We start from the raw sequence: 14,453 nt of genomic DNA on the forward strand, positions 1-14,453 counted from the left end.
CCGCCTGCTTTGTCCATTGCTTGCAGGAAGAGCAGCCTGTTGCACCTAGCTGGTGGGGGCTTGGAACCAGGGTGGACCGGAAGCCCCCCCATCAGCTCCCCACTCCCCTAAATTCCCTGTGCAGCAGCCGCCCATCAGGCTATCAATTGCCAGCAGTTCAGTTGTCCCTCCCTCCAATGCCATGTGCTGCTCCTGCCCTCTGCCTTGGAGCTGCTCCTGGCAGCCTCCTGCTTGCCGTGCAGGGGATGTGGGTGGCTATCAGGGTGTCCCCCTCCCACCTACTTCTGGCTCCTGCTCACCCCTTCTCAATATAGAGCGGGGTGGGGACAGGACAGAGCTCAGGATGGAGAGAGCTTGCTGGCTACAGCTGCTGTCTCAACTTCCTGATTTTTTTTTTAAAGGCAATGTATTTAGAGTGGGGTCAACATACTTAAAGGGGCAATGCACATCTCTTTCTCTCTCCCACACAAAGGCTGTGTGTCTCAGTCTGCCGTGCTGTCTCCCCTCCCTCCATTCATGCTGCCTTGTAGAGTGTGAGGCTACATTAACAACTTGTTAATCCTTGAGGGCTCAGCCGAATGCTAGTTCATCATTTAGCAGTAAGGCATTCCCTGGGAAATATGCCACCCTCTGACTTCATCACCTCAATCATGCTTCACAATCATAATTGCAGTGTACAGTATTAAATTGTTTGTTTAAAACTTGTACTCTGTGTGTGTATATATATATATTAGTTTTTTTGCCTGGTGAAAAAAAATTCCCTAGAACCTAACCCCTCCCCACATTTACATTAACATTGTTTTGCTTAAAGTCGCATTTTTCAGGAACATAACTACAACGTTAAGCAAGGAGTTACTGTACATCAGAAGCAAGAAGACTGCTAAACAACCAGTGGGGCCCCTGGAAAATCGAGATTAAAAAAAGGAGCACTTAAAGATGATAAAGTCATTGCAGAGAAACTAAATTAATTCTTTGCTTCAGTCTTCACAGCTGAGGATGTTAGGGAGATTCCCAAGCCTGAGCCATCCTTGGTAGGTGACAAATCTGAGGAATTGTCACAGATTGAAGTGTCATTAGAGGTGGTTTTGGAATTAATTGATAAACTTACCAGTAACAAGTCACCAAGACCAGATGGCATTCACCCAAGAGTTCTGAAATTGCGGAACTATTATGGTTTGTAACCTGTCCTTTAAATCAGCTTCTGTATCCAATGACTGGAAGATAGCTAATGTAATGCCAATATTTAAAAAGGGCTCTAGAGGTGATCCCGGCAATTACAGACTGGTAAGTCTAACGTCAGTACCGAGCAAATTAGTTGAAACAATAGTAAAAAATAAAATTGGTACATCTCAGTGATGCAGCTGAAGTAGTTTGCCTTCTAGTGGGAAGAGCCCTCACCCTTTCCGGAGAGAGAATATAAGCTAGTTGGTAACAAAGGATAACACACACCAAGATCCATTCTGAAAGTCTGCACGGATATAGCTTGACCCCGTGATAGCTCTGCTATGGTAACAAATAGTTTAGGTGTCTTTGTAACATCCTTTGTTCTTTGCAGATAAATGGCCAAAGCCCTTCAGTTGTCCAGAGAATGCAGACGTCTTTCTTCATCTGAGGCATGAGGTTTTGGAAAAATTACTGGTAAATGGACTGCCTGACACACATGAAACTTGGAAACTACTTTAGGAACAAATCTAGGGTGGGGGTTGTGACAAGAGGTTTTTTTTTAATTTTTTGTATAGAAGGTATATGGTGGGTACGCCCTGAGCACTCCCAGGTTCCTGACCCTTCTGGCTGATGTTATAGCTATTAGAAAGACCACCTTCATGGACAAATGGGACACAGAGAATGTAGCTAGAGGCTCAAAGGAGGATTTAGTCAGACAAAATAGGATAAAGTTGAGGTCCCATTGGTGCAAACTTTACCAGTGTTGGAAAGGATCTGAGAATCCCCTTCAGAAATCTAGTTGTGACAGGATGAGTGAAGATTGCATAGATATCCACCATATGGTGAAAAGTGCTGTAGTTGCTGCCACAATCTTCTGTTTGACTTTTGTTGCCAGTAACTGTATGATCTGATTTTGAATGGTTTTTCCAAGGTAGTGGTCTGTACACATTTCTTGGGTGGTGACTCTTCTTAGATGCTCCTGGAGTACAGCATCAAACTCAGCCATTGGCTCCACAATTTTAAGAAAGTTTCCATTGTTTGGCACATACAGCTGATCAGAAGTACCATGCAATGCTAGGTTTTGGGTAGCAAGCATTCTCACAATGGCAATAAGCCTTTTCAGAACATTTTGCCAGTAAACAGACTCTGATGCAATCTTTTCTTGATGCTTATCATCTATGGTGGCCTTTAACCTTAGTCTCATCTCAAGCTCTTTCCACCTATGGAATGCTCTCTGGTGCTTTGTTGCCTTCTCATGGCATGCCAGATTTCTAGCCAGATTTTTCCAGTCCTTTGTTCCCGTAGACCTCAATGTGGCTGGAACATTAGACTGGAAGAGTTTGCAACAAAAACAGGATGCAGCATTCTGGGTGTTTGCATACATAAGCCATGGTCTCTCCACTTTGTCACCATTGGGTATTTCACACCAGTAATGTGTTGGTTGGAAACTTCTATTTTCATTGTCTTTGGGGAACATGACGTTTTTCACTTGCTGTGGCCCATGCACTACAAGGAAGTCACTCAGGATACTGCTCAAGTGGGTCCATAGTCCTGGATCATGTCCTTTAGACTTAAGGAACTAAACTCAGGAGCAGCTGTTTCTTGCGCCTCCATCACACTCTTCTCTGATCTACCCTTTTCTTCAGGAAAGTGCATGGTTACATCCATTTGAGATGGAGATATGGATGCTGCAGTAGCTGTCAGGTTACCTGCACTCTGACTAACTGGAGAGACAAAGGGAGAGGCCAGAGGGACTGATGGCTCTGGTCTGCTGCTTGTGAAGCCTGGCTGTAAAATCCTGTATAGATAGTAAGGTGGTGGTGGGAAATAGATATAAATAAAATACACTGGTGATTGCATCAACCTGAGGCATCTCTTGCCAGGTCTGTGAGGGCAGCAGGGGCAGAAGGCAGGGGCAGAAGCAAGAGGGACTCAGCTGTGCCTCGCTACAGTCACTTATTAAAAGGGAGAAAGGGCAGGAAACAGTGTTTGAACTCTGGGCATAATTCTGGACTTCTTGCAAGGAAAAAGTTCCTCGATGGGAAAAATAATGGAAAAAAATATTATCTAACTATACTATGAAGACTATAATATAAAAAGCTACTAAAGCTACTAAGAAACTGTATACAGAATTTTACAGAAATGACACAGGGGGGGAAAAACAAAAACTGAGGATACCAAAGATTCCAGCTCAGACCATGGGGCAGTAAGAAGGAACTGGAAAGGCATCGGCCCGCACCACCTTTTATGCCCTCAGTTCACAGCACAAGGATCGCTATGGCATATGTGCAGGCCAACGGACACAGCTAGCAAAAATTTCAGGACTCAGGCATATGGTGTGCATGTGTATTCCACATGTGGACACATAGGGACCACCACTTGAAGAATCATGGGATACACCCTCTGATCGACATGCAAGTGCAGAAACAGTGAATACATTAACATGGGTAGGGTTTTGCTGAGAGAATGCGGACACCTGGGCTAGGCTGACCTGGGTGCCAATCTCATGGGTTAATTGTGGAGCAAAGGCACATCTTCAAAGGCTGGGAGAGCTGTTCAAATCCCTGAACTGGGGAATTGCCTTGATTACAGGTTCTAGGGCATATGTATAAATTCCTACTATAGACATATTATTTGAAACTAGGTTTAACCTGTTTACAAATAGGGATTAGTACTAGTGCAGCTATGCAGGTGACTAGCCACAGATGGCTGTAACCATGACAAATTCCCAACACAGAGAAGGCCTTAGTAATATTGAAATCCTCAACAAGACTTCATCAGCACAAGCTGGTATGAAGCTACTACTCTGACTCTTATTCCTATTTCATATTTATATCATTAACCTGTGAAGATGGATGTTGTGAAGGCCAAGACTATAATAGGGTTGAGAAAAGAATTAGATAAATTCATGGAGGAGAGGTCCATCAATGGCTATTAGCCAGGATGAGCAGGGATGGTGTCTTTAACTTGTTTGCCAGATGCTGGGAACGGGCAACAGGGGATGGATCACTTGATGATTACCTGTTCTGTTCATTCCCTCCAGGGCACCCAGCCTTGGCCACTGTTGGAAGACAGGATACTGGGCTAGATGGACCTTTAGTCTGGCCCCATATGGCCAATCTTATGTTCTTAAATGAATTTCTAGTCTGTTGCCCCAGTGTCACAGACCTTGCAGGAGCCTTGCAGTAGAATATACACCAAGTTTGCCGGATAGTATATGACATGTAGCACACAACTCTGTCATTGTTGTGTGCTACAAGAGCTAAATCCACACTCCACATCCTCCTGCTCCCTCAGTAGAGGAGAGGTAGGAAACTAGGAATTACCCTGATCTCAGTTCTTGCTTCACCTGAGAAGCCGAGGGCCTGCCTCTCTCATCTCAAAAGATCTAATGTTTTTGAATTTGAGATCAGCTATATGCTTTGGAGGCAAAATGAAGGGAAGGTGAAGCTTGAGGTAAATCGTAGGGAGAGTTGTTAGACTGGAGAGAATGGTTTGGGCAGCACAAATCTGAGGCTGCCGGACTTGATGCTATCTGTGAGAGTCAGAGTTCACTTCAAGTTTGATGGAAATGCCAGAATATGCTGGCCCAGAGGGTATAGTTCAGATCTTTATGGATAATGTTACTACAGAAAGGAGAAATCCGGTTTTAATTATTTGTATTAGCACAGAAACTAGGAACCGTAATCATAGACCTTGCGCTGGTGCTGTACTACCCCAAAATTCCTGGAACTCCATGATTGCTGAAGAAAGGTATTGTGGGATAAACGGACAGAAGGGAAGTAGGATTAGAGATTGCTGATTGTGGAGTAATAAGTGGAGTTTGAGTGAAGTCACACAAATGGGGATAAAGATAAAGGAAGAGCAAAAAAGAAATGGATGAGAAGGAAATAGAAATGGAGAAAGGAGGGTGGGAAGCAAGAATAAAAAAAATCAAGTATACAATAGAAAGCAAAGTGAAGGAAAAAGGAAAGGAGAACAAAAGTATAACAGCTATAGTTTAATCATGTTAGAATTTAGTAGAAAGCTGAGGCAAACTTACAATAGAATACATACAATTAGCATATATATTTATAAATAAAATTCTCTGTACATAAACATTCTTTGAATTCATGTGCAACAGCTTTTGATGGTATACATCCCCTCCATGGAGGCGGTTACCATCCTTGTTAGGCCTGACATTTTTGTCTTTAAAATTACTGCATTTCCAAAAAGATTTTCAGACAGGAGCCAATTCTTGACACCTCTGTAAATGTATTATCCTTCCTACAGCACCCTAGCCTTCCTCTGCAGCGGTCTGTAGAATGGTCAGAAGCTATTATACAGACCAATTTGAACCTGTAATCCCAGCCATGAAGAAAGCTTAGCTAGCCTCAACCCCTACAGCAGGTCCAGAAAGAGCAGAGGCGAATGGAGGGATTCGATTATTACAATTAATAAACTCCTTCACAGGGGCTCCAACCATTCTGGAAGCTTGAAAACCACATACCTAGTTTATCTACCTGCCAATGATGTTTGTTCTTTACACTATATGTTCTTACTGCTTTCTTAGGTTACAGAATGTTGACACGGTGCTATGAATATTCTGTCTTGGGGGTAAGGCTAGGGTTATTCAAGATTTATGAGATCAAGATGAAAAGCAGATCCCAGTGGCATTCCTATCACCTTATACCTGTATCTATAGTACTGCTGCCTTTATTAGGTGTTCGATTACACCTTCATCCATTTGGATACCAGTTTCCAGGCCAAAAATATTGAAAGTGAATGCTGGGTGAGCCAACTGACTTACACCTGCTTAGAAGCAAACAGATTCTAAGGGTGCTTTGGCTCAATGGCACATAACTGCAGACAGATGCTTTTCCCTGCGTATGCTTGCGTCATCTATACATTGGCTACTTTCCCACCTAAAGGCATAATGAATGTTGGTTTTGGGCAAGAAAACCGATGAGACAAAAGGTGCTTGTAGAGGTCTCTCAGAGAAATCAGTTACCAAAACATCTATGAGGTTGTGGGTGCAGGAATTATTTTTTCCACAACTTACATAGGATTCATGGAATTGAGGCTAGTACCATTCAAAGAGAAAAACTAATTTATGTTGAATGGATTTTCTACTTTAAAATTGTGTGGCCACAGAATCTGCAAAAAATTAAAACCAAAGGCAAGTGTGTACAAAATAATTTATTACAGCATAACATATGTTGGCATTATTTTACAGTGAGTTTTTCATTCAACAATTTTGACTCTAAACAGATGACACACAAAGGAGTCCATTTTAATTAGAACAGTTTATTTGCCTTAATAAAATCCCCCTTCATGAACTTATATTAGCCTTAGAGAGGCTAGTTAACATTACTGAAAATATTTACATTACAGTGAAATAAAAACAAATCTGATTCAATGATTCCATTGCCGTTTCCAGAAAATGTATTTTCTGTACAAGCCACAGTATATTTAGGTTTTGATAGCAGTTCTTGTAGAATGCAAAGCTGTCATATGTAGCCATTTTGTCCCGCAATATTATGCTTTAAAACAGCTATATTAAGTTCAGACTTTCATTTTGATGTGTTGTGTATTTTACGCACTTATTAGTTAATGCACCAGAACACAGAATAAGAAAGAGGTTCATTGTGATTTGTAGTCAGCCTATTTGTGCTCCCTTAAATAGTTTTTAAATATAAAATGCACTCCTCAACTACTAGTTGCTTTTGTAGCACTTAAAGCAATAGTATTTAGGCAAGAGAAGTATTACATTTATCGGCTATAAGTCCACACCTAAGACTTTTAATGGAGGTATACAGTAAACTTACCAGTGAATTTTTATGATCCTGAGGAGAACCATATTCCCCATTATTGTACCTTATGCATCTGCCCAAAATTGGAGTAGCTTTTCCAAACCAATAAGTGGCAGTGAAAAAAGAAAGAAGACAGGCAGACAGACAATGGTATCTAAACAGGATCTTATTCACTATTATTTCAGGGAATTACATGTACTCAACTGTTCTTTAAAATGTTAAACCATTCAAAAACGTAAGGAAACAATAGTTATGGACCAAAAGGTAGAAAGAAAAAAAAGTTTTTGAAAACTCTTATCAATATTTAACCAAACCTCCATACCCACCAGCATTAGTTCCATATAAGACACAGAATTGACAAGAAACATGCAAACAGCCAACATTTACAGTTATGTGCTTCAAAAGAAACCAAAATGACCAAAATTAAAGAAACCAAAACAAACAGAAAAAGATGAGGAGATGAAACAAGCAGCACTTTTCAGTCTTAATTTGCTAAAATCTGCTCAACTGATAACTTCATTACCAAGAAATTATTATACTTACTTCTATATGTAACAACACTTAGGTGAAAGCAGTCTTTAATGTCCATAATTTGGGGATTTTGTTGTTGAATTTGGGGATTTTAAAAGACTTAAAACAGTACAAGAATAAACATGACAAAGGTTGATTAGAGATAATGTTTACATAAACATTGGCAGTTCTTTTTGAATGAAAATCACGCGAATAGCATACTCCATTTTTCATGTAACCATTCAAATACTTCATTTTATACCTGTAAGATATAAAAACTGCATCCTGGAAAAGTAAACCTGATCTGCATCCCACCAGTCTGTAGGTATAGTCAAATATTTTATTTGTACACTACTTCAAATTTCATTGGACAGCACATCATGGTTAACGGCTGTATGGTTCACTGATGCAAAGCTACTGTCATCCTCATTCGTGGCAGGCATAAAGGCAGACGTAAAAGGAAACAGTTTATGACATGCTGTCCGATACTCTTCATATTGGGTGTGGCAGCTTCCGAAGCTGCCATCAAGCAGTGCCTTGAAAACCTTTGTTAAAGTCTAAAGAAACAAGAGCAACAGTTAAATTTAGTCTAGACTATTTTATTACCAAAGAAAACATGGGGCTCTCTAAATCTTGCTTGCATGATTAATGAATGCTGTGCCCTCTGCTGGCAATAAGTGTCATTGTCCTTGTTTACAGAGGTCTGACATCAAGAATATAATTTTAACCAAAATAAAAATATCCTTTTAATATTAATAATCAATATTCAGAAAAATTAACTGTGTACATGTATCCTGTGCTTCGCATAACATGCTCAAGACAGCCTACTTTGTCCCTAAATATACAAAGAGGTTACAATTAAGTTAGTTTACCTTCACATTTTTGTCTCTCATAGTTTCATCTAATCTAGTAGCAATAGCAATAGCTTTCTCTTGTCTTGATTTGTCCAGGAAATACATCATCTTAGCACCTTAAGCATAAGAAAAAAAACCCATATTTGTTTAGATACTGACAACATACAAGTACAAAACTTGATTTATTGTAAAATTGTAAACTGATACAGAAAACAATCCAAAAACAAAAAGAAAGATATTGTGGATTGGGGCTTTCTACAGATTTTAGAACATCTCAATTTTCCATCCACTATATTTTGTATAAGAAAATTATATTTTCACATTTTACTTATTATAAGTGATGACCCAGCAAAATATTTGCTAGTACATTAAGAGCATAAGGATAAAGTAAAGCTGTAGCTTCGCTACTGACAAAAATGAAATGCTCACTGGAAACTTTTCTTCAAGTTTTCACTAAAATGTTAATAGAAATAGGATGCCTGAGGCAAGAGTTAATAAGGAAAGAGAGGTCAACAGGCAGAACAGGGAAACAATATCTAGATAACTAAGTCATTCAAGTCAGCATGCTAGTTGAGATGCACCCTACAATGATAAAGGAACTGGTCCTTTCAGAACTATTGTGAATTATTTTTACAAAGCTCTGGAGTTAAGGTGAGCTGCTAGAATAATGATAATTAATTGTGTTGGCAGGTATGACAGGTCTTTAAGTGACTTATCAGAAGATTACAAATTTATGTAATTTGGCATCCTACAGGAATAAGTCCAATGGCATGAACAGACATTTCCCCTCTCCCAAATATGCAACACACACAAACCAAATAAGCACACAACCTGCTAGCAAGAAAAAATATAAAAAGTATGGTTTTGACCTAAAAAGTAACTAGGTAAAAGCAGCACCATCTTACTCAGATCCATTCCTTGTCTGTAATTCAGTCTCATATTTGCTTACTATATTCTTTTCTCAGTAAGTTTTTATAGCTTTTTATTCCTGATTGCTCTACAGAACAGAACACCGAAGAAGGGATGAACTGGAATATGTTCTCTCTTGTGGAATCATTAATAATTATTCATTACATTTAAATTATTTACATTTATTTAAGTCCAATGAAGACTATGAGGTAGCACAGGGCTTGATTTAGCTTGCAGAATCTTACTAGTGATGATGCCCTTAACAGGGTGGTTTACCTCTTAAAGAGCCAGGGCAGCCCTGGAGCAGCCAGCCTTGCTCTAGAGAGGAGTCCAGAGGGCAGCTGCTGGGAATCAGCCAACCCAGCTGGGCAGCATCACATGATTGGGGCTGATGATTCCCAGCTGAGAGATATAAATGAGGGAGGACCCCAGGCTCCATGTGAGAGCCTGGGACTACAATCCCCTGTAGCTGCAGAAGAGGATTGTGAGGGGCCAAGTAGCCCTGAGGAAGTCCTGACTAATAAGCTGCCAAAGGTCAGAGGACCCATAACATAGGTAGGGAACAGGACTACTATTTTGTTGTTTCGTGTTTCAATTTTTTTTATGTTGCAGAATAAACAGCCCTCAAGCACAGGCTAGAAAGTGAACAGGGTGTGGCCACTTGTATTCCCCAGGATGGTGATTTAGCCCATCAGCCTACAATGCCCAAGAAGGAAAGAACCATCCAGCTTGCCTTGCAGATCCCAGTACTGGGTGTGCAGTACATCAAGTACCCTAACCACTGGACTGTTAATGACTTAAATAGTCTTATCCACAGTGAAACAGTCAATGGGCGAGAGAGAGAGAGAATGAGAATATGATTTTGTAAATCCAGGGGTTAGGGCACCTGCCCGGGATGTCCTGGGTCCAGTCCCCTTGATTTAGTCGCTCATTATTTATCTACAGTGGAACAGTTTCAACTAAGGTAGACTGAGGGAGCCCCACATCAGAATATCCCATAGCTCAATTGTCAGCACACACTCCTGAGAGGTGGGAGACCCCCTGTTCAATCCCTCCCTCCACCCTCTGAAAGAGACAGGGGAATTGAACCTGGGTCTTCTACCTCCTAGGCAAATGCTGTAACCAGTGGGCTAAAAGTTATAAGGTGGTCACCTCTTCCTCCTCCTGTTTTGTGTGGAATGAGGCAGACCTCTAACTCACTCCTGCAAGAAGTAACTTAGGTGACTCCAGGAGATCCTGTTTGTGGATTGCAAGCAGAGACAGGCACATGGGTCCAGGCTGCAGGGAAGTATCTATTTCCATGAGAGGGTGAGGCCACAGCCCACACGCTTCTCAGTATCTTCTACTGGCTTACCTACACAGCTCCCCATCTAGCATGCTAGGTTTTGTGGATTATATTCTTAGGCACTGATCTGTCCCCATTCATTGTATAGGAGCCTAAGTGACTTGGCTTTGTGGATTGCAGTGTTATTGCTGTGATTTTCCAGGCATCTAAAAGTTAGGTGCTCTGATGCTCAATATTGCAATGCCTATGTCCCTTCATGGATCCCACCATATATGTCTGATAAATGTGAAGACTTTTCTCACTCTCAAGCTGCTGGAAGGGAGAAGTTTTATTTTCCTCTCACTCATGCCACTACCTTCCTGAGGAGGAGAGTTCTACTCTATACTATTTTTATCCAGAGCCTCTGGCCACTCCACTCCTCTACCCTACCCCCAAGTTGTTTTGTGTCTCCTACTGCCACGTAGTATCTTAACTGACCACTCCTAAGCAGCCACAAGAGCAGTGTAAAATTGACAAATTCTTGACTTTTCCATCATTACCTAGTTTTGTGAATAACAGCAGTAAAAGTTACTAGTCTTGTTTTTTCATTCTGATGCTGCTGCTCTGAAAAGCTATGAGCAGAAGCAGAGGCACTCCAGCTGAGTGGAAAATAAGGAGGGAGGATTGTTTACATAACAAAGGTATTTTGAGACCATAAGGGATAGAATCTTATGTTTTCTTTTAAAATAAATCCTGTAGAAACAGAAAGCTTCCCACATGAGGCAGAGAGTGGGCAATTGGATTGTTAAAGCCCTTCAAACAAACAGAAATGTCAAAAATAATTTGCATCTGAGCCTCTGACATATTCTGATTGGAATTAAGGACAGAGAAAGACATTAACTTGATTATTTACCATCATTTAACATTTTCATAGCATCAGAATAAACAAACCTGAGAGCAGATGCAGAATGGAGGTAGCATTATATTTGAGAAACTCTTCATTAAAACTTTCCAAATCTCTGTTAACAAAGATTTTCTGCATTTCTTGAGTTAGGACCTTGTTCACAATTTCTGGGAGATTACTATGATCAGATACTTAGGGAAAAAAAAGCAGAAAAAGTTACTGTTGCTGCTATTGTTCCAGAGAAACTTCACATCTGGAAATACACCACTTTAGTGTGTACACATACACACACACAAGCACACTTTATGATTGAAATCAGTATTACAGAAGTCAATATTTTACCATCTTTGGTTTTCACCAAAACATTAAATGGCATCAGTAGGTTCTGATGAAATTCTGAACACTTTGTATATAAATAATGCCATTTTTTTGCCATGTGTGTCTATTTTATTTTAAATATTTTAGTGTTTCTATAGTATTTAGACACTATAAAATATCTACAGTGGTTTCATTGTACATACCAGATTTAGAGAATTTAATCAAACATTCATGTAGCCATGGGTTATTATTGTTGATAGCAAAAGCTCTCTTGACAGACTGCAACATTAACAGAAACTTTCCTGTGCAAAAAACAAGAACCAAAAAAACCCCAAAACAAGGTTATATACGTCTCTCTAACTTTTTGTGTTCCTTTCCCTTAACTTTCTCATAAACATACCCCAAAATGCCCAAAACCTTTAGATTTAGTTAAAAAAATAAGTTAGGTACATTTTTTACTCATCTCTTTTCAGAAATTAAAAAAAATTCAGTTTTTTTTACACAAAGTGATGATAGCAATGTTTTCTGAAAAATCCAGCAACCATGTAAAATAAGTATAATATTTAGGTGCCTAGCTTTTACAGAAAGTTATGTTCCCCAAATACTTTGTAGTTTCATTAGTAAATCTAATGCAAATATTAGAAACACTAAGTCTTACACAGAACTGTCATATCTGTACTCTCAATACCCAGATATAAAATACATATAACATTGTGGCAGCCCCTAACATCATTCCATTATAAAAGAACTGCTGCTCACTATTATTAGCAACATTGTATCAGGTACATTAGTCTAATTTTTTTAATTACTGAAGAATTACAACTAGAAATATTTTTCCTCCATATCACATCTAATTAGCATATAACCACAAATTCCTTTATTCTTAATGTCAGTTTTAAGAATAAATTATGTGCTGCCAAAAAAAGGTGACATGGCATACATGAAATTTTCTGTAATATTTATCCATTAACGCTGGGCATGATGGAAACTCTTGTCTCAGTATGTCAGTAAATGTAAACTAGAGTTGGGTAAAAATAGGCTGAAATAAAGGATTAGAACATTTGGAGAAAAAAATTAAAACTTACATATACTTTACCTTTTCTAAAGTATATTTCAAATGCTAACAGATGTGTGTCTATGTTATCTGCAACAAGATTCTTAAGTGGCATAAGGAACATAATAGCTTCCTCTAATGGATTTTTGACCTGTTTTAACAGAAGACGAAATTCAAGTTACATAAAAAGGAGGCATCTATCACTAACATACATCTTTTAAAAAGATGAAGCTTTCCATGAAGCTCAACCACCATTCAGTGACAGATTAGCCCTTTTGTTTTTTGAACCAAAAAACAAACGAACAAACAAAAATCACACCCCTGTCGTGGTCCCACTATGCACAGCAAGCAAAAGAGTGCTTCAGTCACCTATCTGATTTCTAGAGTATTGGCACAAAACAGAAAAATCTTCATTTATACCCAAGAATGAATTATCTACAGAGTTTGAGATCACACAGCCAACCAGTAAACCATGACGACATCTGCCTGAAGTAAACTGAACCAAGAAAAATGTATTTGAAGAAACAGTTTATATATCACTGCTCTCTTTTGACCATTTTAAGTTGATCCCAGGGTGATTATAGCTACATGTGGCATTACCGCCATGTATTTCAGATGGGTACCTTCTAACTAATATCATCTATAGTGGTAACAAGAACAAACACCTGAACTAATTCATAATAAAAAAATAGTTTCAAATGTTTACAAACGTACTTAAGTCCGCATGTCAAATTTTGTGGCTGTCAATCACATTTTCCTATCTTTTCTCTACTCTGTTGCTGTGTGAAAGACCTATATAAACGACAAGGAACACTGGCTGTACAGAAGAACAGTACCTACAAAAACTTGACAATGGCTAGGTAGCTGATGTGCCAAGACCACTGCCTATCATGCTAACCAGCATCGTCTCATTGTTTCCTTGTGCTCCCTCTGATTCCACCTGCTGTTTTAGACCGTGCGCTTTTTGGGGCACGGACTAAGGGATTTTTGTTTGTTTGTTTGTTTTTAAAACCCTACAGTTATCAACAAAGTGCTATCAAATGCACAACCTAAAACTTACTGGTGAAAGTGAACTACAATTTTTTCTGTTATCTTTTATTTAATTAAAAGTGTTATAAAAATGGTAGGCAAATTTGTTTTGTACAAAAATGACAAATTGATTTGTCCCTTTAAAAGGATTTTTAAATCTCACTTTAAAAGGATATTTCCCATGTTACAATCTTCCAGAACTGTGTGGGGATGGGGTTGCCAAAGAGAATATCATAAAATGAAACTGCCATACATTTTACATAACAAGTAACACAATGCTTACTCTTTCCAGTTTTTCAGGAATTAATTCTTCCTTGGGACCACTAGTTTCCTCCTCTTCCTCATCTCTTTTTTTCTTTTGAGTTTTCTGCTGTCGTTCTCTTTCTGCATGCTTTCTCTCCTCTTCAAGTTTAGCTTTCTTCTGTGCTCTTCTCTGCTTGCTAAGCATTTTTTTCAGTTCTTTGGCTGAAAGGTTTTCTATAGATAAAATAAAATAGTTTAATTTAACCTCTGATTTATACATAGACTCAGAATTTCAATAATAATCTTGGTTTTTCCTCAAACAATATATGGGCATCTCTTGACTTTTCATATAAGGAAAGGAGAGATGTATTTATACAAAAATTTCAAAAAGAAACCTTTTCACTTATCAGTA

At 39.1% G+C, this 14,453-nt stretch overlaps 1 protein-coding gene across 4 annotated transcripts in view; it reads right to left on the bottom strand.

Annotated features, from left to right (window-relative positions):
- Positions 1-7,081: 7,081 nt before the first annotated feature.
- The window catches only part of NAA16 (N-alpha-acetyltransferase 16, NatA auxiliary subunit), a 96,539-nt gene continuing 89,167 nt past the window's right edge, over positions 7,082-14,453 (bottom strand). For all 4 annotated transcript variants that reach the window (XM_039530279.1, XM_039530288.1, XM_039530296.1 and 1 more), the window contains 6 exons: positions 14,082-14,275; positions 12,812-12,920; positions 11,919-12,017; positions 11,445-11,588; positions 8,339-8,436; positions 7,082-8,023 (listed from right to left, as the gene is read on the bottom strand). In XM_039530279.1, coding sequence (XP_039386213.1) covers positions 7,823-8,023; positions 8,339-8,436; positions 11,445-11,588; positions 11,919-12,017; positions 12,812-12,920; positions 14,082-14,275 — 845 coding nt within the window. In that variant the 3' untranslated portion in view covers positions 7,082-7,822. The remainder of the gene's footprint in view (positions 8,024-8,338; positions 8,437-11,444; positions 11,589-11,918; positions 12,018-12,811; positions 12,921-14,081; positions 14,276-14,453) is intronic.

This window comes from Mauremys reevesii, linkage group 1 (genome assembly GCF_016161935.1).
Source record: "Mauremys reevesii isolate NIE-2019 linkage group 1, ASM1616193v1, whole genome shotgun sequence".
Taxonomy (NCBI): domain Eukaryota; kingdom Metazoa; phylum Chordata; order Testudines; family Geoemydidae; genus Mauremys; species Mauremys reevesii.